This window comes from Xenopus laevis, chromosome 3L (assembly GCF_017654675.1).
Source record: "Xenopus laevis strain J_2021 chromosome 3L, Xenopus_laevis_v10.1, whole genome shotgun sequence".
NCBI lineage: Eukaryota > Metazoa > Chordata > Amphibia > Anura > Pipidae > Xenopus > Xenopus laevis.
Genome location: NC_054375.1, coordinates 1,966,112 through 1,992,808, shown reverse-complemented (window position 1 = coordinate 1,992,808; position 26,697 = coordinate 1,966,112). Strand labels below are relative to the sequence as shown.

The 26,697-nt window shown below is 46.2% G+C and overlaps 1 protein-coding gene across 1 annotated transcript in view; it reads left to right on the top strand.

Moving 5' to 3' along the window:
* ppfibp2.L (PTPRF interacting protein, binding protein 2 (liprin beta 2) L homeolog) overlaps positions 1-26,697 on the top strand; it is a 55,198-nt gene that overhangs the window by 23,963 nt on the left and 4,538 nt on the right. The window contains 20 exon segments of the mRNA NM_001093649.1: positions 915-1,001; positions 1,145-1,258; positions 1,429-1,560; positions 4,247-4,339; positions 6,054-6,171; positions 7,880-7,941; positions 8,197-8,281; positions 8,447-8,595; positions 10,631-10,752; positions 11,764-11,817; positions 12,049-12,106; positions 12,253-12,412; positions 17,433-17,571; positions 20,966-21,097; positions 21,842-21,992; positions 22,355-22,466; positions 22,581-22,669; positions 24,694-24,816; positions 25,606-25,731; positions 26,475-26,663. Of these exon segments, the coding sequence (NP_001087118.1) occupies positions 915-1,001; positions 1,145-1,258; positions 1,429-1,560; positions 4,247-4,339; positions 6,054-6,171; positions 7,880-7,941; positions 8,197-8,281; positions 8,447-8,595; positions 10,631-10,752; positions 11,764-11,817; positions 12,049-12,106; positions 12,253-12,412; positions 17,433-17,571; positions 20,966-21,097; positions 21,842-21,992; positions 22,355-22,466; positions 22,581-22,669; positions 24,694-24,816; positions 25,606-25,731; positions 26,475-26,663 (2,295 nt within the window).

The window sequence follows — 26,697 nt, the reverse complement described above, 5'->3', positions numbered from 1 at the left end:
TGGAGCTGACAGATGTGAGCGCATAAAATTTGGTGGAAACAAAAAGGGAAAGGCCGGGGTGGCTGGCGTGACTGATGAGCAGAGCCGGGGTGGGGAGTCGGGTTGTGACAGTGCAGAGTCTCCATTTCACCTGCTGTCGTCTCCGGGGAACTTCCTGCTCAGGGTTTAGGCTCTGCTGGTTGGGGGGTCACCAATAACCAACATGAATCGGGAGCCCTCGGCCAAAACGCAAGAAATAAAGATGGAAAGAGTCTGGAGAAGCCAAAGGGGTCAACTTCTTCTAAAGAGGGTAAGTATTTGAAAAGGGAAAGAATTTTACTTGGCCTTGAAATTGTCGCTGTTTGATTGGTGAGACAAAAAGGTTTGCATTATGAACCAGCCAAGTGCTTTAACCCTTTCATTGCCAGCTGAATTCCCTACTTCATTGATGTTTACCGTCAGATCATTTCACCTTTTGGGTATTTTCAAGTGGAGGGGGAGCTTTTATTTTTCATAGGAATACAATATAGATCTATATCTAACATGGATAAATATGTATTTCTACTCCAGGCTGCAAGGCTTTGCTAAAGTTTTGTAGCTTGCCATTTACAGCCTCTTGTCTCCTGCGTGTCATCTGTCACAAAGGTAAAACTGATGAAAAATGTTTGCCGGCGGTCTTCCGAACAGTTTGACACCAAATATGCATAGGTTTAGCGCAGTATGTGGCCTGTAGAGACCCCCGAAATGAAAGTAGTGCACTTTACATCTGCAAAGTAGCAAAAAAGGAAATGTTTGTGCTGTGAATGGACACAGGGGGGTGATGTTCACATTTGTCAGGAGCAATTATACCAGAGCCCTGCTTGATATAGGGGGTACCCACACGCTTCATTGACTCGGCAGCACACACTCTAACACTTGCACCCCTTCTCTGCCAGGTAAATGGACACATATCCGGCAACACCGACGTTTACCAGGAGAGGTTGACCCGGCTGGAGAACGATAAGGAGTCACTCGTCCTGCAGGTACAGGAATTGGGTGAAAGTATAAAAAAAAAAAAAAGATGCCCATAACCACCAGGGCACCCACATACCCTGTAGGCAGAGCACTCTGTATAAACCTTCGTATCCTTCCTCACTCACCTGCTCCATTTCTATTGGTTACTCAGGTGAGCGTCCTGACCGACCAGGTGGAAGCGCAAGGGGAGAAGATCCGGGATCTGGAGTTCTGTCTGGAGGAGCACAGAGAGAAGCTGAACGACACGGAGGAAATGCTCCAGCAGGTACATGGCACACACAGGGTTAATAATGAGCCAATCAGGATGTAGGAGAACCCAGCGCATGGGCTTTGGCCAGTCGGTGCCAGAGATCTGATTGGACAGACACCAGCAGGAGAATGGTAGCTCAGGGGTCAGCGACTCCATAACCACTTTAACCCTTTCTCCTCCTGCAGGAACTTTTGAGTCGAACGTCTCTGGAAAGCCAAAAACTGGACCTGATGGCCGAGATCTCTAACCTGAAGCTGAAGTTGGCCACCGTGGAGAAGGACCACAAAGAGTTTGAGGAGAGGTACAAAGACACAGAGGTGAGTGGGGCGACCCTGATATATGTCTTGCCCAAAAACTGACAGGTGCAGATTGTGACCGCTATAAGATGGTACCGATTGTGACCTCTACAGGCAGGTAGCGATTCTGACTTCTATAAGCAGCTAGAGATTGTGACCTCCATTAGCAGGTAGCGATTGTGACCTTTAAGCAGGTAGCGAATATGACCTCTATATGAAGCTAGATATTGTGACCTCTATAAGCAGGTAACGATTGTGACCTCTATAGGCAGCTAGAGAGTGTGACTTCTATAGGCAGGAAGAGATTGTGACCTCTATTAGCAGGTAGAGATTGTGACCTCTATAGGCAGCTAGAGATTGTGACTTTTAAGCAGGTAGCAATTATGACCTCTATATGAAGCTAAATATTGTGACCTCTATAGGCAGTTAGATATTGTGACTTCTATAGGCAGAAAGTGATGTTGACCTCTATAAGCAGATAAGAGATTGTGACCTCTATAGGCAGGAAGCGATTGTGATCTCTATAGGCAGCTAGAGATTGTGACCTCTATAAGCAGGTAGTGATTGTGACCTCTATAGGCAGGAAGTGACTGTGACCTCTATAAGCAGTTAGAGATTGTGACCTCTATTAGCAGGTAGCGATTGTGACCTCTATAGGCAGGTAGATATTGTAACACCTTTAGGCAGGAAGTGATTGTGACCTCTATAGACAGGGAGAAAATGTGACCTCTATAGGCAGGAAGCGATTGTGACCTCTATAGGCAGCTATAGATTGTGACCTCTATAGACAGGGATAAACTGTGACCTCTATAGGCAGGAAGCAATTGTGACCTCTATAGGCAGCTAGAGATTGTGACCTCTATAGGCAGATAAAGATTGTGACCTCTATAAGCTGGTAGTGATTGTGACCTCTATAGGGAGGGACAAATATTTATTAACCCTGTAAGAGGAACTAGTCCCCAGCACTGTGTTCTTATAGCCAGGCTGAGGAGGTGGCTGCTATTATGTAGAATAAAATGAATAAATTCTCAATAAATCAGGAGCCTGAGCCGTTGTGGGGTTTATCATGGAACATCGTCATTTCTAATAGGGGTTCAGTTACTCCTCTGCTCCCTGTAGCCGGGCCCTTGAGCAAATCACTTTCTCTGACTGGGGTTCAATACTTGGATTATGAAATTAAAAGTGGAATTTTTCTCCGCCGGACCCTGAGTGTCAGCTCTGTGCCACATTCTCACTGCCACTTCTCTCCCCCCCCCCCCCGTCTCTTGACTCAGTCCCTGCACAAGGTCATAGCAGATCTCAGGCAACAGATGGAGAAGGTTGAGGTGGAACTTGCTCTGTTCCAGGAGAAAAGGTCACAGTACGGAGATCAGGAGGTGACCCCCCTTTAATACTGTGCATGGGAGTGGCCGCATGGATTTGCTCTCACTCCTCCGACAACAGGACTCCAGGGGCGCAGCTCTCCTTAATCCAGTCCTGGGCCATTGTGAGATTGTCCAGTGTGGGGAACTAAGGAATTCATTTCTGACCCCCCTAATACAGACAGGAGGGGGTGCGATACCCCAATAAGTGGCATTAGGCTATGGAGCTGCCTGGAGCCAATTATATCTCCTCCACTGGTTGTTAATATATATTTATATATAATGTTTAATAACTGGGCCAGTGGATATATACAGAGAATATTTGTTTGATTAATCCTCCGTTTCACATGTGTTGGAATTTCATTTATCCTGCTGCATTCAGTGCTCTCTGCTGCGCAACAATGCATGCATCTTCCTCTGCGCTTAATGCTGCAGCCTGTCGCATGCTGAGTGTTTGCCTTTGGGAATACATTGTGTTTGTGCATGAAATTGTGATACTAGGAGACTCTATCCACGGCCACGTGTCATGTGAATTATATTCTGCCAACTGGATTTGGGATAAATTTATGGGTTTGGCTCATGGAAGATACATTAGAGCTGCCATATTGATTCCCTTAGACAGTACAGTATGAGGGTATAGCTTATTGTGTGCCCAGAACATTCCTTCTCTGTATATTTGTATTTATACATATGGGAGGAGGAGGTGCCATATTGATTCCCTTAGACAGTACAGTATGAGGGTATAGCTTATTGTGTGCCCAGAACATTCCTTCTCTGTATATTTGTATTTATACATATGGGAGGAGGAGGTGCCATATTGATTCCCTTAGACAGTACAGTATGAGGGTATAGCTTATTGTGTGCCCAGAACATTCCTTCTCTGTATATTTGTATTTATACATATGGGAGGTGCCATATTGATTCCCTTAGACAGTACAGTATGAGGGTATAGCTTATTGTGTGCCCAGAACATTCCTTCTCTGTATATTTGTATTTATACATATGGGAGGAGGAGGTGCCATATTGATTCCCTTAGACAGTACAGTATGAGGGTATAGCTTATTGTGTGCCCAGAACATTCCTTCTCTGTATATTTGTATTATACATATGGGAGGAGGAGGTGCCATATTGATTCCCTTAGACAGTACAGTATGAGGGTATAGCTTATTGTGTGCCCAGAACATTCCTTCTCTGTATATTTGTATTTATACATATGGGAGGAGGGAGCTGCCATGTTGAGTGCATGAAGAGGGAGGAATGTTTCATTGATCACTACTATATATATATATATAAATAATGAACAGTCTGTAGTGAGTAGGGGACTGATATTTGGTGTTGCCCCCCAGGGACTGATGCAGGAGATGAACGAGTTGCGACTCCGAGTCTCTGAGATGGAGAATGAGAGGTCTCAGTTTGAGAAGAAGCTGAAATCAACAAAGGTAAATGCGGTTCCACCTGCTGATCCCAATTGATTTCCCTTATGAATCAGGACCTGCCATTTATATAAATATATAAATATAATGACTGTTAATTAAAGTGAAAGTTTTCCTTATTCATTATGAGAGGGTCAGACAGTGCTGGGGGTCGTGCTAATTCTGCGACCCGCCTCTGAATTAAAGTGCAATATTGCTGCATTTGATTAAACCTGTCGGCTTCTAGAAGTAAGTGCCGCTAAACTCCTCCCATTCTGTGCTGCTTGTGCTTTCAGGCATAAAGGGGAAGGCATTTTGTTTCCATTGGTCTTCCTTATTTATTTTCTATAGTTTTTGAATTATTTGCAGTTTTCTTCTGACTCTTCCCAGCTTTCAAATGGGGGTCACTGACCCCATCTAAAATCAAATGCTCTGTAAGGCTACAAATATATTGTCATTGTTACTTTTTATTTCTCATCTTTCTATTCAGGCCTCTCCTATTCATATTTCAGTCTCTTATTCAAATCAATGCATGGTTGCTAGGGGAATTCAGACCCTAGCAACCAGATGGCTGAAATTACAAACTGGAGAGCTGCTGAATAAAAAGCTAAATAAGTCAAAAACCTTAAATGATAAAAAATAAAAAAACAATTGCAATTTGTCTCAGAAGATCACTCTCTACATCATACTAACAGTTAATTTAAAGGTGTACACCCCCTTTAACCAAAAGAATAGGCAGAAAACAGCATATGAGTTTTAGTTGGATACAGGCTTATACTTCCCCTTTAATCTCTGTTTCCCTTTGCCTGAGCGCTGTCTCTCTGTCCCCAGCCTTTAATGGCCAAGCTCTCGAGCATGAAAATCAAGGTGGGGCAGATTCAGTATGAGAAGCAGCGCACGGAGCACAAGTGCCAGGCCCTGAAGGTGCAGTAGTTGCCGAGGCGTCGGCGACCCCTTGTCTGAGTGTCGGTAACGCTTTGTGCATCCGCCCGTTGCTGTGGTCCCCGCCTGCTGCCCCCTTGTGGTCATTTACATGTATTAAAGGGGATATAAACCCCTTGTTTTATTTTAAGGTTTGTTTCCCCTTTAATTTGCCTCCACTATATCCTGAATCTTCCGCATTGTTACGGTTTGCCGGAATGTTTCCGTCTGAAACCGCATGCAGCGCGCAACAAATAGCATTTCTTTACCTTCGTCGCCATTCATCCAGATTTAAAGGGACAGTGTCCTGAAAGAGTGCGTTGATTTGGGGCCAGACGTGTAACATTGTTTCTGTTCCCCAGTTACAGCAAATCGAACAATTTCAGGCCACAATACTTTATACTGTTCTAGTTCCTTCCAAAGTGATTCCACTTCGCTGATCCAGTGGTGGCGCTGTTCTATAGCTGCCCTATAGGAAACGCTGAAGCTGGTGGGAAGTGGAACTGCAACTCATCCATTTGGTGATACTGTCCCTTTAAGAATGATTGTTTTTTTTGTTTTTATTTTTAAATGCCCCCAGATCACATGGTTCCATGGAATGGGTGGCACCCAATCAAAAGGGACCTCAGATGACATCAGCTCCAGTTTTATGATGTCATCACTCCCAGTTATACGGGGGTTAGTGGGTTAAACATGTGTGTGTCACGCTGACCTTCCCGTGTGGTTTGTTCCGTGTGACGTTTCATTGGATTTGGCCGTGTGAGTGTTTTACCCCTCTCCTCCCCCATTGCCCCAATTAATCTGCCCCTGTTTTGTGCAGGATGAACTGTCGCTGCTGAAGGAGGAGCTGGAACAGAAAGAGGCCGATTTAAAGACAATGAAAGAGAACGTAGAGCGACCCCCGGAGGTGACTGACATGAGCGCAGGCAATGCAAAAGGTGAGACATTCTTCCCTGTTTCCACAAAAATATCTTAGAACTGGGTGGAGCCTGGGTTTACTGTCTGACCATGGGAAAGAGAACAGCCCAGGAGCAGGAAGTACAGAGAATCAGAGCTCTGTACCTGGGTAAGTACTGGGGGAGATTGGATTCACTTACCCAGGGGGAGGTTCCTGTCTGACCATGGGAAAGAGAACAGCCCAGGAGCAGGAAGTACAGAGAATCAGAGCTCTGTACTGGGTAAGTACTGGGGGAGATTCACTTACCCAGGGGGAGGTTCCTGTCTGACCATGGGAAAGAGAACAGCCCAGGAGCAGGAAGTACAGAGAATCAGAGCTCTGTACCTGGGTAAGTACTGGGGGAGATTCACTTACCCAGGGGGAGGTTCCTGTCTGACCATGGGAAAGAGAACAGCCCAGGAGCAGGAAGTAAAGAGAATCAGAGCTCTGTACCTGGGTAAGTACTGGGGAGATTGGATTCACTTACCCAGGGGGAGGTTCCTGTCTGACCATGGGAAAGAGAACAGCCCAGGAGCAGGAAGTACAGAGATCACAGCTCTGTACCTGGGTAAGTACTGGGGGAGATTCACTTACCCAGGGGGAGGTTCCTGTCTGACCATGGGAAAGAGAACAGCCCAGGAGCAGGAAGTACAGAGAATCAGAGCTCTGTACCTGGGTAAGTACTGGGGGAGATTCACTTACCCAGGGGGAGGTTCCTGTCTGACCATGGGAAAGAGAACAGCCCAGGAGCAGGAAGTACAGAGAATCAGAGCTCTGTACCTGGGTAAGTACTGGGGGAGATTGGATTCACTTACCCAGGGGGAGGTTCCTGTCTGACCATGGGAAAGAGAACAGCCCAGGAGCAGGAAGTACAGAGAATCAGAGCTCTGTACCTGGGTAAGTACTGGGGGAGATTGGATTCACTTACCATGGGGGAGGTTCCTGTCTGACCATGGGAAAGAGAACAGCCCAGGAGCAGGAAGTACAGAGAATCAGAGCTCTGTACCTGGGTAAGTACTGGGGGAGATTCACTTACCCAGGGGGAGGTTCCTGTCTGACCATGGGAAAGAGAACAGCCCAGGAGCAGGAAGTACAGAGAATCAGAGCTCTGTACCTGGGTAAGTACTGGGGGAGATTCACTTACCCAGGGGGAGGTTCCTGTCTGACCATGGGAAAGAGAACAGCCCAGGAGCAGGAAGTACAGAGAATCAGAGCTCTGTACCTGGGTAAGTACTGGGGGAGATTCACTTACCCAGGGGGAGGTTCCTGTCTAACCATGGGAAAGAGAACAGCCCAGGAGCAGGAAGTACAGAGAATCAGAGCTCTGTACCTGGGTAAGTACTGGGGGAGATTGGATTCACTTACCCAGGGGGAGGTTCCTGTCTGACCATGGGAAAGAGAACAGCCCAGGAGCAGGAAGTACAGAGAATCAGTACCTGGCAGTGTAATACATATTGAGCAGCTTTTATATGTGGACTTACCCTTTAACACAGAGGCAGATGCATCAACTCTTTTTAGTACCCAGTGGGTTTGTGCCATTTCTATAGACAACCTGAGCTGGTGAGAAGCAGCCGATCTCCCAATCATTTGCTTCTATTTTGGGGTATTTGTGGGTAGAAATTATTGCTCTCGGGGTGGGGTACGTCATGACTTCCTGCCGATTGGATCCCCCCGACCCACGAGCCTCCTTGTTTGTTATCTCCCTGCAGATTTGGAGATGCAGAAGATGAAGAAGGCGATAGAATCGTTAATGGCTGTGAATGAAGAGAAGGTGCGTAATTCTCTCATCACGTCTATAGCGCCCCCTGCTGCATAAACCCACTAACCCGCTGTTGGACTACAACTCCCAGCACCCTTTAGCAGCCAGTAACACTTATCTAGTGGGTTTAAGACATACAAACTCTGTTTTTTCTACATCTGCACTTTACTCGTGGGTGTAAGGAGCCACATATAAAGGGGGAGACGCGAGTTACTGGCGCCCCACTTTCCTGGCCAATCACATTCCCTGTCTGCTTCCCCCCTACAGGAGCAGAAGATGGAGGAGCTCAGACAGTGTCTCAGCAGGTACAAGAAGGTGCAGGACATGGTGGTTTTGGCGCAGGGTAAAAAAGGTAATTTCTTCTTTTATTGCAACGCGTGAAACTGCAGTGTAATGCGCGTGTGCTGCAACTCCTGCGCCGGCTGATTCAGTTGAAATAAGTCATGGTTCCCATTCTCACTATATACAAGTCAATTTCCCCTTTAATCCCACCGTTAACACTTGGGTTTATTTTCAGGCAAAGAAGTGGAAAGTGACGACTCCGTGATTTCCGGCTCCAATTCTCTCGTATTCGATGGCAACGCGCTCAGCGACGCTGACAAAAGCCCCTCCCCTCTCCCAATATCCACCACCCCCAGCCCAGAGGAACTCCCTGCGGATCCGCAGGTAAGTGACTGCGACAGGGGCCGGTCAGTAGGGGAGTGTGGGGTTCACTTTCAACTTAATTTTAGTCAATTCTAAGCAACTTTTCAATTGGTCTTCATTATTTATTTTTTATAGTTTTTTAATTATTTGTCTTCTTCTTCTGACTCTTTCCAGCTTTCAAATGGGGGGTCGATGACCCCATCTAAAAAACACATGCTCTGTAAGGCTACAAATGTATTGTTACTTTTTATTCCTCCTCTTTCTATTCAGGCCTCTCCTATTTATATTCCAGTCTCTTATTCAAATCAGTGCATGGTTGCTAGGGGAATTTGGACCTTAGCAACCAGATGGCTGAAATTACACTGGAGAGCTGCTGAATAAAAAACGAAATAAGTCAAAAACCACAAATGATAAAAAAATGAAAACCAATTGCAAATTGTCTCAGAATATCCCTTTCAACATCATACTAACAGTTAATTTAAAGGGAACAACCCCTTTAAAGGATAAGTAAACCTTTAAAATAAATGAATGTAAAATTGATGAGGGGGCTATTCTAAGCACTTTTGTCATTTACACTCATTATTTATTTTGTTTTGATTCCAAGATATTAAGGGATACATGTGCTGTTAATATGAATGAATTGTGTTACAACAGCGCCACCTGCTGGTCAGTTTCCCACCAGTCTGACCAGCAAGTAGTCAAGGAAGTTGTCAGGAGAAAGAAAGAGGCTGATGTTCTTCTGCTTAGGAAAGATGTGAGAAAGGTTTCTAATTTTATGACAAAAGTGCTTAGAATAGCCCCCTCATCAATTTTACATTCACTTATTTTAAAGGTTTACTTATCCTTTAAGCAGAATAACTGAAGTTACTGATACATTGTATCAGGCTGATACTCTATTCTCCGCATTTGGGTGCAGGGAGTAGCTGTGGGTGCGGGGAGTAGCTGTGGGTGCGGGGAGTAGCTGTGGGTGCGGGGAGTAGCTGTGGGTGCGGGGAGCAGCTGTGGGTGCGGGGAGCAGCTGTGGGTGCGGGGAGCAGCTGTGGGTGCGGGGAGCAGCTGTGGGTGCGGGGAGGAGCTGTGGGTGCGGGGAGGAGCTGTGGGTGCGGGGAGTAGCTGTGGGTGCGGGGAGTAGCTGTGGGTGCGGGAATTAGCTGTGGGTGCGGGGAGTAGCTGTGGGTGCTGGGATTAGCTGTGGGTGTGGGAGTAGCTGTGGGCGTGGAAGTAGCTGTGGGCGAGGGAGTAGCTGTGGGCGAGGGAGTAGCTGTGGGTGCAGGGAGTAGCTCGGTGCTGGGATTAGCTGTGGGCACGGGGATTAGTTGTGGGCACGGGAGTAGCTGTGGGCGAGGGAGAAGCTGTGGGTGCGGGAGTAGCTGTGGGTGCGGGAGTAGCTGTGGGTGCGGGAGTAGCTGTGGGTGCGGGAGTAGCTGTGGGCGAGGGAGTAGCTGTGGGCGAGGGAGTAGCTGTGGGTGCAGGGAGTAGCTCGGTGCTGGGATTAGCTGTGGGTGCGGGGATTAGCTGTGGGCACGGGAGTAGCTGTGGGCGAGGGAGAAGCTGTGGGTGCGGGGAGTAGCTGTGGGCGAGGGAGTAGCTGTGGGCGAGGGAGAAGCTGTGGGCGAGGGAGTAGCTGTGGGCGAGGGAGAAGCTGTGGGCGCAGGGATAAACTGTGGGCGCGGGGAGTAGCTGTGGGCGAGGGAGTAGCTGTGGGCTTGGGAGAAGCTGTGGGCGCAGGGATAAACTGTGGGCTCGGGGAGTAGCTGTGGGTGCGGGGAGTAGCTGTGGGCGCGGGAGTAGCTGTGGGCGCGGGAGTAGCTGTAGGTGCAGGGAGTAGCTGTGGGCGCAGGGATAAACTGTGGGCGCGGGGAGTAGCTGTGGTGCATGTGAAGTTAACCTGGGGGTGGTGGAGAATAATAGCCGTTTCCCTGATATGAATAATATATAAATAAACAGCAGGTGGGTTTTGTGTGTCTCGTGCCCATGGGACTGGCACAGACGCCCTTTGTTCTGCTTGTTTTGTTTATGTCCCGCGCTCAATGGGCTCTTTGTTCTGTTCCCGCAGCCCAAGGTGGAGATGCACACGAGTATCCTGCAAGTCTCCCTCCCCTCAATCAGACCCTTCCAGCAGCAGAATGAAGTGTCAGCTCCTGCTCCCAGTGAGGAGGCCCCTCCCCCTGACGTTGGGTAAATGCCCCAGTCCCGTGTTTCTCTGCCCCTCGGCACTAGATCATCTCTCACTAATGGGGCTTATCTGGGGGGCACAGTTATTAGAAGGGACGAGTCTCATTACTGATCCAGGGAGAAATCGGGGGTCAAGAGAATATCCCCCCTTTAGACTAAATAGTTGGGGGGTTCCTTTTACTCATTTTCAATAGGGTTATTCTAAGAGTGAGCCTCAATTACTATGGAAACCCGAGGGCTTTGGTTCTGCTGAAACTCAGTGTTGCCACAAGGGATGCTGGGAGTTGTAGTTCTGGGGGAATTCTATGGCTTTTACAGCAGCTACAAAGCAAGGATGAGCTTTGGGAAGGATCACCAGGTCTGCCAGTGTTTCCTTTAGAAGTGATAGGGGCTGCTGGGAGTTGTAGTTCAGCTACAGCTGAGTAGAGTCTTTCAATGGAAACTTTGGGTGGGTTCATAGGGACTGACCCCCCCTCTGTCATTCCAGGGTCACTGAGCTTAAAGGGCTGGTTAACTTTTAGTATGTTATAGGTTTCTAAGCAACTTTTCCATTGGTCTTCATTATTTATTTTCTATCGTTTTTGAAAGATTTGCAGCTTCTGAGTTCAAATGGGGGGTCACTGACCCCATCTAAAATCAACTCTCTGTGAGGCTACAAATGTATTGTTATTGTTACTTTTTATTCCTCCTCTTTCTATTCAGTCCCTCTCCTATTCATATTCCAGTCTCTTATTCAAATCAGTGCCTGGTTGCTAGGGGAATTTGGACCCTAGTAACCAGAAACTGAATAAAAAGCGAAATAAGTCAAAAACGGTAAATAATAAAAAATGAAAACCAATAGCAAATTGTCTCGGAAGAACCCTCTCTACATCATACTATCATTTAATTTAAAGGGGAACAACCCCTTTAAAGTTTGGTTCCACTTTTCGGCACTAGGGGGCGATGTTCTTCACGGCCAGTAACAACCAATCGTTTTGCAGGATAAATTAATTCCATTTCTGTTTTATTTTCTAGGGATGCTCAGACCTCCAGTCTGTCTGCAGATGTCACAACCCCAGAGCCCCCGGGGTAAGTCTGATAATGGGCCCCGCCTCCTGAAAGTTGGCCCCGCCCTGTTTCAATGGCCAGTAATAGGGGTGCACCCCCTTGTGAGCAGAACAGTTGGTAAAGCCAAATTCTTCCGTCTTTCCTAGTGTGGCCACCGGGGGGCAGTGTTTTATTGGGGAGCAATATGTCTTATAATTTGCATTATATTTACTTTCCCTTTAATAATAATAATAATAGTTTCCCTTTGTTCAGATCTCCTGTAAAGAAATGCAGCAGTTTGGGGAACCTGGAGAAGGAACCTGCAGAGCTGGTGAGTGCAAAGGGCCCCACAAATCCAGGGGCCACAGTATAGGGGCCCTTCTTCTTCTTCTGCTGCTGCTCCTGGCTTCCAGTTGTAAAGCCACCAAGGTGAATTTTGAGCTGCCGCGACCCCCTTTTTGGCTTCATTTTTTTCAGGGAACGGCTTCTCCAGAATTGGGCAAGTTCCAAACCCTCCCCCCGCGGCCCCCCGCCACCGACGATGAGAGTTTTGGAAGTCGTAAGTCCAGGTCTTCCTTCGGCCGAGGTTTCTTTAAGATGAAAAACAGCAAGAAGACGTCGAGTACCCCCAATCTAGGTATGTAGTAGTGGGGTGCTACCGTGTGCTATAGACCCTCCATCCTTTCTCTTCCCTGGGAATATCGGAGTTAAGTCTCAGAGAGGAGTCAGTGGAGCTGCCATGTTGCTTATATTGGGCAGATTTAAAGTGACAGCGCTGCCCGTCTACTTGACTTCTCAATCCATGGAGCCTCGCCTGAGTGTGTTGCCTCTAGGAATTAAAGGGGAAGTTTAAACGAGTGACTCGGGATCCTACAGGAGACTAATGGTTAATTGGAGCATGATCTGCCCCTTGATGTATGAACACGTGTCCCTATCCAGTCCAGCGAGGGGTTAATAAGCAGTTATTGCTCCCGAGGTTAATTTGCTCCTGATTGTCGTGTGGGAATAAGAGAAACGTTCCCTTTCCCAACAAACTGCTCCGACCAAAATCTCCCTGTTTATCCCACTTTTTCCATCCCCTCCCCCCCCTGCAGAATCCGAGGCTTAATTATAAATCAGCTTCTGCCCCCTAGTGGTCAGGCAGGTTCAGAGCAGAGAGAATAGAAAAGCTTCTCTTTCTTATTGATACATTACATTAATTGATTCATTAATTGAGACATTATTGATCCGTAATTGATACATTAATTGATACATTATCGATTCATTACTGATACATTAATTGATACATTATTGAGACATTGTATCGCTCACGTCACTTTCATCAGGGGCTTATTAACCCTCTGTGTTCTGTTTCTGGATTATGGAACCGGAGGCGACAGAATGGCCCCCTCGTCTGTTTAGGGGCCACTAAATTACAGACCAGTTAAAGGGGAAGTTAACTCATCCTCCGACCTCTTTGTTTCAGTTACAGACAGATACATCAGCTGATACATTTCTGCTACCGAGCCTGCGGTTATATATAGTAGTAGTATTAGTAGTAGTGGAGGTAGTAGTAGTAGCAGCAGTAGTAGTAGTGGAGGTGGTAGTAGTAGTAGCAGCAGTAGTAGTAGTAGGGATGCACCGAATCCACTATTTTGGATTCAACCGAACCCCCAAATTCTTCGCGAAAGATTCGACCGAATACCGAACCAAATCCTAATTTGCCTATGAAAATTAGGAGTGGAAAGGGGAAAAAAATTTTTACTTCCTTGTGACAAAAAGTCACATGATTTCTCTCTCCGCCCCTAATTTGCATATACAAATTAGGATTCCGTTCGGCCGGGCAGAATGATTCGGCCGAATCTGAATCCTGCTAAAAAAGCCAGAATCCTGGATTCGATGCATCCCTAAGTAGTAGTAGTAGTAGTAGTAGTTGACAGTAGTAGTAAAAGCAGTAGTAGTACTGATAGCAGTAGTAGTAGTAATAGCAGCAGTAGTAGCGGCAGTAGTAGTAATAGCAGCAGTAGTAGTAATAGCAGTAGTAATAATAGAAGCAGTAGTAACAGTAGTAGTAGTAATAGCAGCAGCAGTAGTTGTTGTTGTTGTAGTAGTAGTAATAGCAGTAGTAATAATAGAAGCAATAGTAGTAGTAGTAACAGTAGTAGTGGTAATAATAGAAGCAGCAGTAGTAATAATAGCAGCAATAGTAGTAGAAACAGTAGTAGTAGTAATAGCAGTAGTAATAATAGCAGCAGTGGTAGTAGTAATAGCAATAGTAATAATAGCAGCAGCAGTAGTAGTAGTAACAGTAGTAGTAGTAATAGCAGTAATAGCAGTAGTAATAATAGAAGCAGTAGTAACAGAAGTAGTAGTAATAGCAGCAGTAGTTGTAGTAGTAGTCATAGCAGTAGTAATAATAGAAGCAATAGCAGTAGTAGTGACAATAGTAGTAGTAATAATAGAATCAGCAGTAGTAGTAACAGCAGTAGTAATAATAGCAGCAGCAATAGTAGTAGTAACAGTAGTAGTAGTAATAGCAGTTGTAATAATAGCAGCAGAAGTAGTAGTAATAGCAGTAGTAACAGTAGTAATAGTAGTAGTAGTAATAATAGAAGCAGTAGTATCAGTAGTAGTAGGAGACTCAGGAGGTGAAGAGAAGACTTGGAGGGCACAGGGTGGCACGGGGGTTGGTATAGGAAGAGGCTCCTGTGTTGATTCCAGACAGGCCGGTGTGCAAGGGGTGTTTATCTTTTGGGGTTTTCTTTGGGTACCCCAGTTTCCTCCCACACCCCAAATACATGAACCTGCCCCATCTGTTGGGGTAACAAAGTCCATATGGGCTGCTGGTGCCTGATATAAGGTCTTCACCCCCCCTGGTAGGAGTTTCTTCTAAACTTGGAAGTGCCTTTATCTGTATAGTGCTGACCTACTCTACAGCGATGTACAGAGATTATACATCATTGCCAACAGCCCCTGCCCCAGTGAGCTTACAATCTAAGGCCCCTATCACATTCCCGTCAGTCCCTGCCCCAGTGAGTTTACAATCTAAGGTCCCTATCACATTCCCATCAGTCCCTGCCCCAGTGAGTTTACAATCTAAGGTCCCTATCACATTCCCATCAGTCCCTGTCCCAGTGAGCTTACAATCTAAGGTCCCTATCACATTCCCATCAGTCCCTGCCCCAGTGAGCTTACAATCTAAGGTCCCTATCACATTCCTATCAGTCCCTGCCACAGTGAGTTTACAATCTTAAGATCCCTTTCACATTCCCATCAGTTCCTGTCCCAGTGAGCTTACAATCTAAGGAACCTATCAGATCCCCATCAGTCCCTGCCCCAGTGAGCTTACAATCTAAGGAACCTATCAGATCCCCATCAGTCCCAGTGAGCTTACAATCTAAGGAACCTATCAGATCCCCATCAGTCCCAGTGAGCTTACAATCTAAGGTCCCTTTCACATTCCCATCAGTTCCTGTCCCTGTGAGCTTACAATCTAAGGCCCCTATTAGATCCCCATCAGTCCCAGTGAGCTTACAATCTAAGGAACCTATCACATTCCCATCAGTCCCAGTGAGCTTACAATCTAAGGTCCCTATCACACATTCACACACACTATGGTCAGTCTAATCAGAATCTAATCACCCTGCCTGTATGTATTTAGAGTTTGGGAGGAAACGGGGTACCCAGAGGAACCCACACAGCCCCCCCAGCTTGTTAACTTCGTACCTGTTACCATGGTAACAGGGGCAATTAATAGCGGTGCTGGGAAACAGATCATGTGATGCAATGAGGAATTAAAGGGGAAGTTATCTGTTATTAAAATGCTCTCTGGTTACTGGGGTCAGTGACCCACAGCTTCCTCAATGGTTTATGTAACTGTATTTGAAGTGAACTCAGCCCTTAATGTATTTATTCATCAGGTTGTTAGGATCACTGACCATAGCAACCAGATTAAAGAGCACTTGTGTCTGTTATGGGGGTCTCTCTGGCGCCCCCCGTGTCCAGGGTGTTACACTGTTTTAATAAATATCTCTCTGCACATTCTCTCCCCGGGCTGCGTGTGATTATTGTGCACTTTATTGGAAATGTGAAGATCGCAGCCGAAGTGCAAGTGCACCCGCTCTAGGTATAGTAAATCCGCTTCACATGTACCAACCATCCCCCCACTAAATCATCCATAGGATCCATGACTAATTGGTGTGATAATAATAATAATAATCCCTGCCGTAACCCCGAGTAACAAGGGCCCCGGGACTCCTATTTATTCCCATAGGAAAGGGGTGAGAGGGAAACTGGAGCCTTGTTTTAAAGGGAAAGTATGTGCCTGTTTAACCCTTTAGCTGCCATTGCTGTCGACTCTGGCCCCGGAGCTGCCCGGCGGGTTAAAGGGTTAAAACACAGTATGGCAGGAGGGTGCTGCTGATTGTGGGGTAACAATGGAGTTAAATTAGAGTGTATTAACCCTTAGTGCTTCAGTGCTGGCGGCTTAAAGGGACAGTGTCACGTGTAACAGTCGCATTGTTTCCGCTGATTGCCGTGCAATTAATAACGAGTTACCCTTTAGTCTTAGAAGCCAATACTGAGCTTTTTCCTCTGAGCTTCAGAGCAATGTTCTGCCTCGAAGAGACATTTGGACAATCGAGTTTCCCTTTCCGTCCCTGTCCCATCATTAACCAGTATAAACTGGGGATGCACCGAATCCGGGATTTGGTTCTGGATTCGGTCTTTTTTAGCAGGATTCGAATTCGGCCAAACCGAATCATAATTTGCATGTGGGGAGGGAAGTCACGTGACTTTTTGTCACAAAACAAGGAAGTAAAAAATGTTTTCCCCCTTCCCACCCCTTATTTGCATATGCAAATTAGGATTCAGTATTCCAAAAATTCCAAAAACAGATTCCCAGTATAAACCAAATTCTAATCCCCTCCTCCCTGCCGGAACCAGAATTCGATTTTCCAAAGCTCTCCGTATTGGCACATCTTGCCGTCATTAATTAATTCATTAATAACCGTAATTAGTACTAAGTCTCATTAGCGGCACGGGGGCAGCTTCGTTCCTTTTTAGATTTCGGGGGAACGGGGTAGAAGAAACAAGTAGGTCCATTATCCCGGACCCCCGGGGATCCGGCCCGGGGGCCACCTCGTGCCGTAATTATTTGTTTTAGGGATACGCTGAGTAAATTCTTCACCTGAACCCCATTTCACCCCCAAATCTGTGCTTTATATCCAGTATTGATCCCAACGGAATTAGATCTCCTACAGGGAAAAATCCCGGGATTCAGGCTAAAGTCCAACAAACCCAGCGCATCCCAAAAATGGATCAGTCCTGTGTGTGTCCTGGATCCGAATTGTGTTTATTGTGTTACATTGTCTCCCCCACTTCCACCAATAACTGATATTTCCCTAATGAGAGAAACTTCCCAATATCCGGTCATTCTCACTAATTGCCTCTGCACTGCTGGTTCTGACTCCTGTGTAGCACAAGTCAACAGACCTGCAGGAGTCACAGTCAGACCCACAGAACAGAAAGAGGAATGAATGGATATTGGGAAGTTGGGGGAGAATAAGTTTCTCTCGTTGGGTAAAATAAATTGTTCTTGGGTGGAGTTCCCCTTTAATTGTGGAATAAATGAACTTTGGTGCCGTAACAAAACTGCTCTTTCTTACACTGAAAATCAGACACGGAGAAGGGCTCCACAGACCACCTGGATCTGGCAGTGTCTTCCCCGAATTCTGTGGAAGGAGGAAGCCCCCGCAGCTCCCCGTCTTCTCCCGACTACAAGAAGAAAACGAGCGGAATAAGGAAACTGTTTGGGAAGTGAGTAGTTTTATCAGCAATTGCCATTCACTTGTCTGATAATATGTCTGTCCTGCAGCTTCTATCTATAGTCCCTGCCATAAAGCAAGTCACGGCTGCTGCGTTTCTGACAAAAAGGAAGTAGAGACAGTCACACGAGTACCAGGAAATACACTCCCCCGTGCAAAGGAAGTAGAGACAGTCACACGAGTACCAGGAAATACACTCCCCCGTGCAAAGGAAGTAGAGACAGTCACACGAGTACCAGGAAATACACTCCCCCGTGCAAAGGAAGTAGAGACAGTCACACGAGTACCAGGAAATACACTCCCCCGTGCAAAGGAAGTAGAGACAGTCACATGAGTACCAGGAAATACACTCCCCCGTGCAAAGGAAGTAGAGACAGTCACACGAGTACCAGGAAATACACTCCCCCGTGCAAAGGAAGTAGAGACAGTCACACAAGTAGCAGGAAATACACTCCCCCGTGCAAAGGAAGTAGAGAGTCACACGAGTACCAGGAAATACACTCCCCCGTGCAAAGGAAGTAGAGACAGTCACACAAGTAGCAGGAAATACACTCCCTGTGCAAAGGAAGTAGAGACAGTCACACGAGTACCAGGAAATACACTCCCCCGTGCAAAGGAAGTAGAGACAGTCACACAAGTATCAGGAAATACACTCCCCCGTGCAAAGGAAGTAGAGACAGTCACACTAGTACCAGGAAATACACTCCCCCGTGCAAAGGAAGTAGAGACAGTCACACGAGTACCAGGAAATACACTCCCCCGTGCAAAGGAAGTAGAGACAGTCACATGAGTACCAGGAAATACACTCCCCCGTGCAAAGGAAGTAGAGACAGTCACATGACTACCAGGAAATACACTCCCCCGTGCAAAGGAAGTAGAGACAGTCACACGAGTACCAGGAAATACATTCCCTGTGCAAAGGAAGTAGAGACAGTCACACGAGTACCAGGAAATACACTCCCCCGTGCAAAGGAAGTAGAGACAGTCACATGAGTACCAGGAAATACACTCCCCCGTGCAAAGGAAGTAGAGACAGTCACATGACTACCAGGAAAACCTCCCCCCGTGCAAAGGAAGTAGAGACAGTCACATGAGTACCAGGAACTATACACTCCCCTGTGCAAAGGAAGTAGAGACAGTCACATGAGTACCAGGAATACACTCCCCCTGTGCAAAGGAAGTAGAGACAGTCACACGAGTACCAGGAATACACTCCCCGTGCAAAGGAAGTAGAGACAGTCCACACAAGTATCAGGAAATACACTCCCCCGTGCAAAGGAAGTAGAGACAGTCACCACTAGTACCAGGAAATACACTCCCCGTGCAAAGGAAGTAGAGACAGTCACACGAGTACCAGGAAATACACTCCCCCGTGCAAAGGAAGTAGAGACAGTCACACAAGTACAGGAAATACACTCCCCCCGTGCAAAGGAAGTAGAGACAGTCACACGAGTACCAGGAAATACACTCCCCCGTGCAAAGGAAGTAAACAGTCACACGAGTACCAGGAAATACACTCCCCCGTGCAAAGGAAGTAGAGACAGTCACACGAGTACCAGGAAATACACTCCCCGTGCAAAGGAAGTAGAGACAGTCACACTACCAGGAAATACACTCCCCCGTGCAAAGGAAGTAGAGACAGTCACACAGTACAGGAAATACACTCCCTGTGCAAAGGAAGTAGAGACAGTCACACGAGTACCAGGAAATACACTCCCCCGTGCAAAGGAAGTAGAGACAGTCACATGAGTACCAGGAAATACACTCCCCCGTGCAAAGGAAGTAGAGACAGTCACAGTACCAGGAAATACACTCCCCCGTGCAAAGGAAGTAGAGACAGTCACATGAGTACCAGGAAATACACTCCCCTGTGCAAAGGAAGTAGAGACAGTCACACGAGTACCAGGAAATACACTCCCCCGTGCAAAGGAAGTAGAGACAGTCACACAAGTATCAGGAAATACACTCCCCCGTGCAAAGGAAGTAGAGACAGTCACACTAGTACCAGGAAATACACTCCCCCGTGCAAAGGAAGTAGAGACAGTCACACGAGTACCAGGAAATACACTCCCCCGTGCAAGGAAGTAGAGACAGTCACACTAGTACCAGGAAATACACTCCCCCGTGCAAAGGAAAGTAGAGACAGTCACACGAGTACCAGGAAATACACTCCCCCGTGCAAAGGAAGTAGAGACAGTCACATGAGTACCAGGAAATACACTCCCCGTGCAAAGGAAGTAGAGACAGTCACATGACTACCAGGAAATACACTCCCCGTGCAAAGGAAGTAGAGACAGTCACACGAGTACCAGGAAATACATTCCCTGTGCAAAGGAAGTAGAGACAGTCACACGAGGTACCAGGAAATACACTCCCCTGTGCAAAGGAAGTAGAGACAGTCACACGAGTACCAGGAAATACACTCCCCGTGCAAAGGAAGTAGAGACAGTCACACGAGTACCAGGAAATACACTCCCCTGTGCAAAGGAAGTAGAGACAGTCACACTAGTACCAGGAAATACACTCCCCCGTGCAAAGGAAGTAGAGACAGTCACACGAGTACCAGGAAATACACTCCCCCGTGCAAAGGAAGTAGAGACAGTCACACGAGTACCAGGAAATACACTCCCCCGTGCAAAGGAAGTAGAGACAGTCACATGAGTACCAGGAAATACACTCCCCCGTGCAAAGGAAGTAGAGACAGTCACATGACTACCAGGAAATACACTCCCCCGTGCAAAGGAAGTAGAGACAGTCACACGAGTACCAGGAAATACACTCCCCCGTACAAAGGAAGTAGAGACAGTCACATGAGTACCAGGAAATACACTCCCCCGTGCAAAGGAAGTAGAGACAGTCACATGACTACCAGGAAATACACTCCCCCGTGCAAAGGAAGTAGAGAGTCACACGAGTACCAGGAAATACACTCCCCCGTGCAAAGGAAGTAGAGACAGTCACATGAGTACCAGGAAATACACTCCCCCGTGCAAAGGAAGTAGAGACAGTCACATGAGTACCAGGAAATACACTCCCCTGTGCAAAGGAAGTAGAGAAAGTCACACAAGTACCAGGAAATACACTCCCCCGTGCAAAGGAAGTAGAGACAGTCACATGAGTACCAGGAAATACACTCCCCCGTGCAAAGGAAGTAGAGACAGTCACACGGGTACCAGGAAATACACTCCCCCGTGCAAAGGAAGTAGAGACAGTCACACGAGTACCAGGAAATACACTCCCCTGTGCAAAGGAAGTAGAGACAGTCACACGAGTACCAGGAAATACACTCCCCTGTGCAAAGGAAGTAGAGACAGTCACACGAGTACCAGGAAATACACTTCCCCCTTCAATGGCACAATTTCCCATTTTTTCTTTGCATGCCCCAGGCTGAAGAGAAGTCAGTCCACGACATTGAACCAGGAAGATGATCTGCTGGAGGAAGAATTTAAGAGGGGCGGAACAAGATCGACGGCTGGGCCTAGACTTGGCTGGTCCCGTGATCTGGGTCAAGTGAACAGGTTTGTGTTTGTAGCCAGAGGTTTTATAGCAGATAAATGTGTCCCGATAGTGTTGCTTCTCATGCAGATATTTAAACATAATCTATAGGTCTGAAAGTCTCAGTAAACTTAAAACTTAGGGGACTGTTCCTGCTGAATTGTGCTTAGTACAGGGAATACCTATGTACCATAGTTTTATGGGATCTCTCTGTACAGACTATGAGCAAATTTAGGGACTGTTCCTGCTGAATTGTGCTTAGTACAGGGGAATACCTATGTACCATAGTTTTATGGGATCTCTCTGTACAGACTATGAGCAAACTTAGGGGCTGTTCCTGCTGAATTGTGCTTAGTACAGAGGAATACCTATGCTGCCATAGTTTTATGGGATCTCTCTGTACAGACTATGAGCAAACTCAGGGGACTGTTCCTGCTGAATTGTGCTTAGTACAGGGAATACCTATGTACCATAGTTTTATGGGATCTCTCTGTACAGACTATGAGCAAACTTAGGGACTGTTCCTGCTGAATTGTGCTTAGTACAGGGAATACCTATGTACCATAGTTTTATGGGATCTCTCTGTACAGACTATGAGTAAACTTAGGGGACTGTTCCTGCTGAATTGTGCTTAGTACAGAGGAATACCTATGCTGCCATAGTTTTATGGGATCTCTCTGTACAGACTATGAGCAAACTCAGGGGACTGTTCCTGCTGAATTGTGCTTAGTACAGGGAATACCTATGATAAATAATTTTCGTTGCAGTGAGCTGGACACGCCGTTTGCTAAGTGGACGAAGGATCAAGTCTGCTCGTGGCTTCGGGATCAAGGATTGGGCGGTTACGTAAATAGTTGCAAGCAGTGGATCGTCTCAGGACAGACTTTACTTCACGCCTCTCAGCAGGATCTGGAGAAGGTGCGGGGAGTAGACGCTGTGCCAAACTGAGCAGGGAGTTGGATGGGTGCAGATTTTCTTATTAACTTTTCAGTGCCCGTTGATTATTTTCTGTGTAAATGTAAGCGCCTCTTCTTTTTTTTTTTTTATATTCTCTGCACTGCTGGTTCTGACTCCTGAAACTATCTAGGCAGCCCTGCATGAGAACTGACTCCTGCTACTTTGTATCAAGTCAGGCTCAGGGAATGTGAATGGACACATTGTATTAATGAGAAATAAAAAAAGCCTTTTCAGCTGCACCGCTGATTCCCCCTCAGTCTCCCCTAATTCCCTCGGCTTGTGCCCCGGTCCATCACTCACATGTCCCCCCTTGTTTCCCGCAGGAACTGGGGATCAAACAGCCGTTGCACAGGAAGAAGCTCCAGTTGGCTCTGCAGTCGCTGGGGTCGGAGGACGAGAGCAATTATGGGAGATTAGACTACAGATGGGTGACCCGTAAGTGCCCTGCGACCTCTCTGACCCACGTGACCCCAGATGCTCCTGGGCCACCACTCCCAAAGGATTCTGGGATTGCCGTGGCCCTCGCTAATTGTGTTTTCTCTGCCCCAGGGTGGCTGGACGATATCGGGCTCCCCCAGTACAAGACCCAGTTTGATGACGCCAAGCTTGATGGGCGGATGCTCCACTATTTGGCCGTGGTAAGTGATGCCACGTCTGTAAGTGCCACGGATAGAAATCAATAGCAGTAACTGGTGATCTGTCCTGATGAGCCAATCTGGCCTGCTTTGGTTTGGCAAAAAAAATCTGCGAATCTGCGAAAAAATTTGCGAAATTTCACGAAGTCAATGGGCATTTCACGCGCGACAAATCTTGGGCATTTTTTCTTACGGCGACTTTTTTCTCCAAATGCATTAGGGCAGCAACACACGGGAAAATTCGTGGAGATTTAATTGCCTGGCGACTAATCGGCTCTTCCTCAAGCGACTAATCGCCTCTTTTGCGGGCGACTAATCTCCCCATAAAGCCTTCCCACCGGCTAGAATCGAAATCGCGGGCGGGATGTCACTCTGAGGGTTTTGTTTTCCAGAGTTGCCCCTGTAAGGCGACTTCGGAAAACAAAGTCCTCAGAGTGACATCCCGCCCGCGATTTCGATTCTAGCCGGTGGAAAGGTTTTTTGGGAAGATTAGTCGCTTGAAGAAGAGCCGATTAGTCGCCAGGCGATTAAATCTCCATGAAAAAAGTCGCCGTAAAAAAAAGTCGCTTTTTGGGGAGTCTCCCTGAATCTTACCGTGTGCCCTTACCCTTAAAGGGATACTGTCATGGGAAAAAACATTTTTCCAAAATAAATCAGTTAATAGTGCTGCTCCAGCAGAATTCTGCACTGAAATCCATTTCTCAAAAGAGCAAACAGATTTTTTTATATTCAATTTTGAAATCTGACATGGGGTTAGACATATTGTCAATTTCCCAGCTGCCCCAAGTCATGTGACTTGTGCCTGCACTTTAGGAGAGAAATGCTTTCTGGCAGGCTGCTGTTTTTCCTTCTCAATGTAACTGAATGTGTCTCAGTGGGACATGGATTTTACTATTGAGTGCTGTTCTTAGATCTACCAGGCAGCTGTTATCTTGTGTTAGGGAGCTGTTATCTGGTTACCTTCCCATTGTTCTGTTGTTAGGCTGCTGGGGGGGGGAAAGGGAGGGGGGTGATATCAGTCCAACTTGCAGTACAGCAGTAAAGAGTGATTGAAGTTTATCAGAGCACAAGTCACATGACTGGGGGCAGCTGGGAAATTGACAATATGTCTAGCCCTATGTCAGATTTCAAAATTAAATATAAAAAAACCTGTTTGCTCTTTTGAGAAATAGATTTCAGTGCAGAATTCTGCTGGAGCAGCACTATTAACTGATTCATTTTGAAAAAAACATTTTTCACATGACAGTATCCCTTTAAACTCAATGGGTGTTTTTCCTTATGGCGACTTTTTTTCTCTAAAAATTCAATGGGTGTTTTTTTTCTTATGGTGATTTATTTCTCCAAATGCATTAAAGTCAACGGGCGTTTTTTTCTTATGGGCGTTTTTTCACGGCGAATTTTCGCAAGAATTTGTACATGGCGAAATTCGGGATTTCACCACGAATCAATGGCTGTTGAATAAATGTGTTTGTCACTGTTGATCAGGGTGACACAGAATACTGTAGAATCTGGGGGGCCAAGAGAGGACCCATAACCCCCCTATTTGCTCCATATTGACTGATCCGTTCAGTGGGAGGGGAACATGATCCCATGATTTGAAGGGGGGCCCAGGAAAGTTACACATGGTGCTGATTCTGCAGCTCAGTCCACTGGGGCCAGAACAATAAACTAGTTGTGTAAGTTCTGCAGCCAAGTCTGTGGGATTGGGCCGAGCGCCAGGCTCCCTGGAATCTGTCAAAAGTCCAACTGAATGAATTTGGGTGGGACGGAGCCCAATAGGAACCATATGGTCCTGTGACGTTAGTGCGGTGGGAATATGGTTAGAATTGCCGGATCTCTCGGGGGACGCTGGGAAGTGTAGTTGCACAAGAGCTGCAGGCAGGGCTGATAGAGTCTGGAGAGGGGTCAGTTGTATGAAGTGATGAGCAGAGATTTCCTGGGCAGCAGCCGAACGTATTCCTGGATGTGCAGGAACGAGACCCTCCCGACCCCGACCCTCCTGTCTGATCATTGATTGTGATTATTAGGAGGATCTGCTCTCCCTGAAAGTGGTCAGTGTCCTCCACCATCTCAGTATAAAGAGAGCCATTCAGCTTCTGCGCATCAACAGCTTCGAGCCCAACTGTCTGCGCCGGCGCCCGTCTGATGAGGTAACAACCGCCCCTGTATATATATATATCTCATATATACTCCTATAGTCATATATAGATATTTCATATATACTCCTATAGTGATATATAGATATTTCATATATACTCCTATAGTGATATATAGATATTTCATATATACTCCTATAGTGATATATAGATATTTCATATATACTCCTATACCCGATAATTATATTTAATAAATACTCCTATAGTGATATATAGATATTTAATATATACTCCTATAGTGATATATAGATATTTAATATATACTCCTATAGTGATATATAGATATTTAATATATACTCCTATAGTGATAATTATATTTAATAAATACTCCTATAGTGATATTTATATTTAATATATACTCCTATAGTGATATATAGATATTTAATAAATACTCCTATAGTGATAATTATATTTAATAAATACTCCTATAGTGATGTATAGATATTTCATATATACTCCTATAGTGATATATAGATATTTAATATATACTCCTATAGTGATATATAGATATTTAATAAATACTCCTATAGTGATATAAATATATTTAATATATATTCTATAGTGATAATTATATTTAATAAATACTCCTATAGTGATATATAGATATTTAATAAATACTCCTATAGTGATATATAGATATTTCATATATACTCCAATAGCTGTCGGGGTTTCCCACGTCTATGAAAGTTTCAAGCTGTTAGAATGAATGAATGAATGTGTGGGGTGTGGGGAAGATATTGGGGTGTACGTTTTGTGCAGGTGTGACCCCCCATTTCTCTGCAGAGTAACATCAGCCCCTCGGAGGTGGCTCAGTGGACCAATCACAGGGTCATGGAGTGGTTGCGTTCGGTGGATCTGGCAGAATACGCCCCGAATTTGCGGGGGAGCGGGGTGCACGGGGGGTTAATGGTGAGTAGGTTTGTGGATTCCCTGTGTATAAGGTGCAGCTCTGTGTATAGGAGGGAGTCATTAATACAAGAAATACAGTATATATATATATATATCAGCCCCTCATTTAGAATCAACCTAGTAATGTGTTTATGGAGTTGCTATTGTCTGTCTGTCTGTCTGTCTGTCTGTCTGTATACAGTATATACTCAACTATACTCAATGCAGCCCTGATCCTTTCCTGCACGGACTTCTCTGTACCCAATAACCAGGAATAATGTCCTTTTCCCAAATATTCTCCTTCCTCTGCTCACAGTCGGCCCCATGTCACATCCTCGTTAACCTCTTCATGATTAACCCCTTAGATTCCACTTCCAGCTCCTCATGACCCACTGCCACTGAGAGAGACAATCGTATTGAATCCCTGCAGTTCTGCTAAATGCCAGTCCCAGTAACTGCCATAAACCCTGGAGCCGCTGAGTGGAGTAACCAGACCCGTTCTTGTCAGCAGTTTTGTCGGCCATTAGAGTTCACTAATTATTCATAACTTTCCCTTGTCCCTTGTGATCCCGTTACAGCTCCCTGTGCCCTCACCATCTCTTCTACTGATTCTACGGAGAACACTCAGCAGCTCCTGGGCTGCCCATAAGTACTCAAATAAATCTGTCAATCATGGAAAGCTTGTGGCAACCGTCCAATCAGATTGCAGAGGCCCCGCCCTCCGCCTGTTGCATTTTATATATTCATTTCATTTTCTTCTGCAGGTTCTTGAGCCTCGTTTTAATGTGGAGACAATGGCCCAGTTACTGAATATCCCACCCAACAAGACCCTCCTGCGCCGGCACTTAGCCACCCACTTCAACCTCCTCATTGGCCAACAGGCCCAGATACAGAAACAGGAAGCCCTGGCGTCCCCAGAATATGTGCTCCTGACTGCCACCGCTAAAGTAAAGGTGAGTCCTTCTCTGTATATTTGTATTTATACAT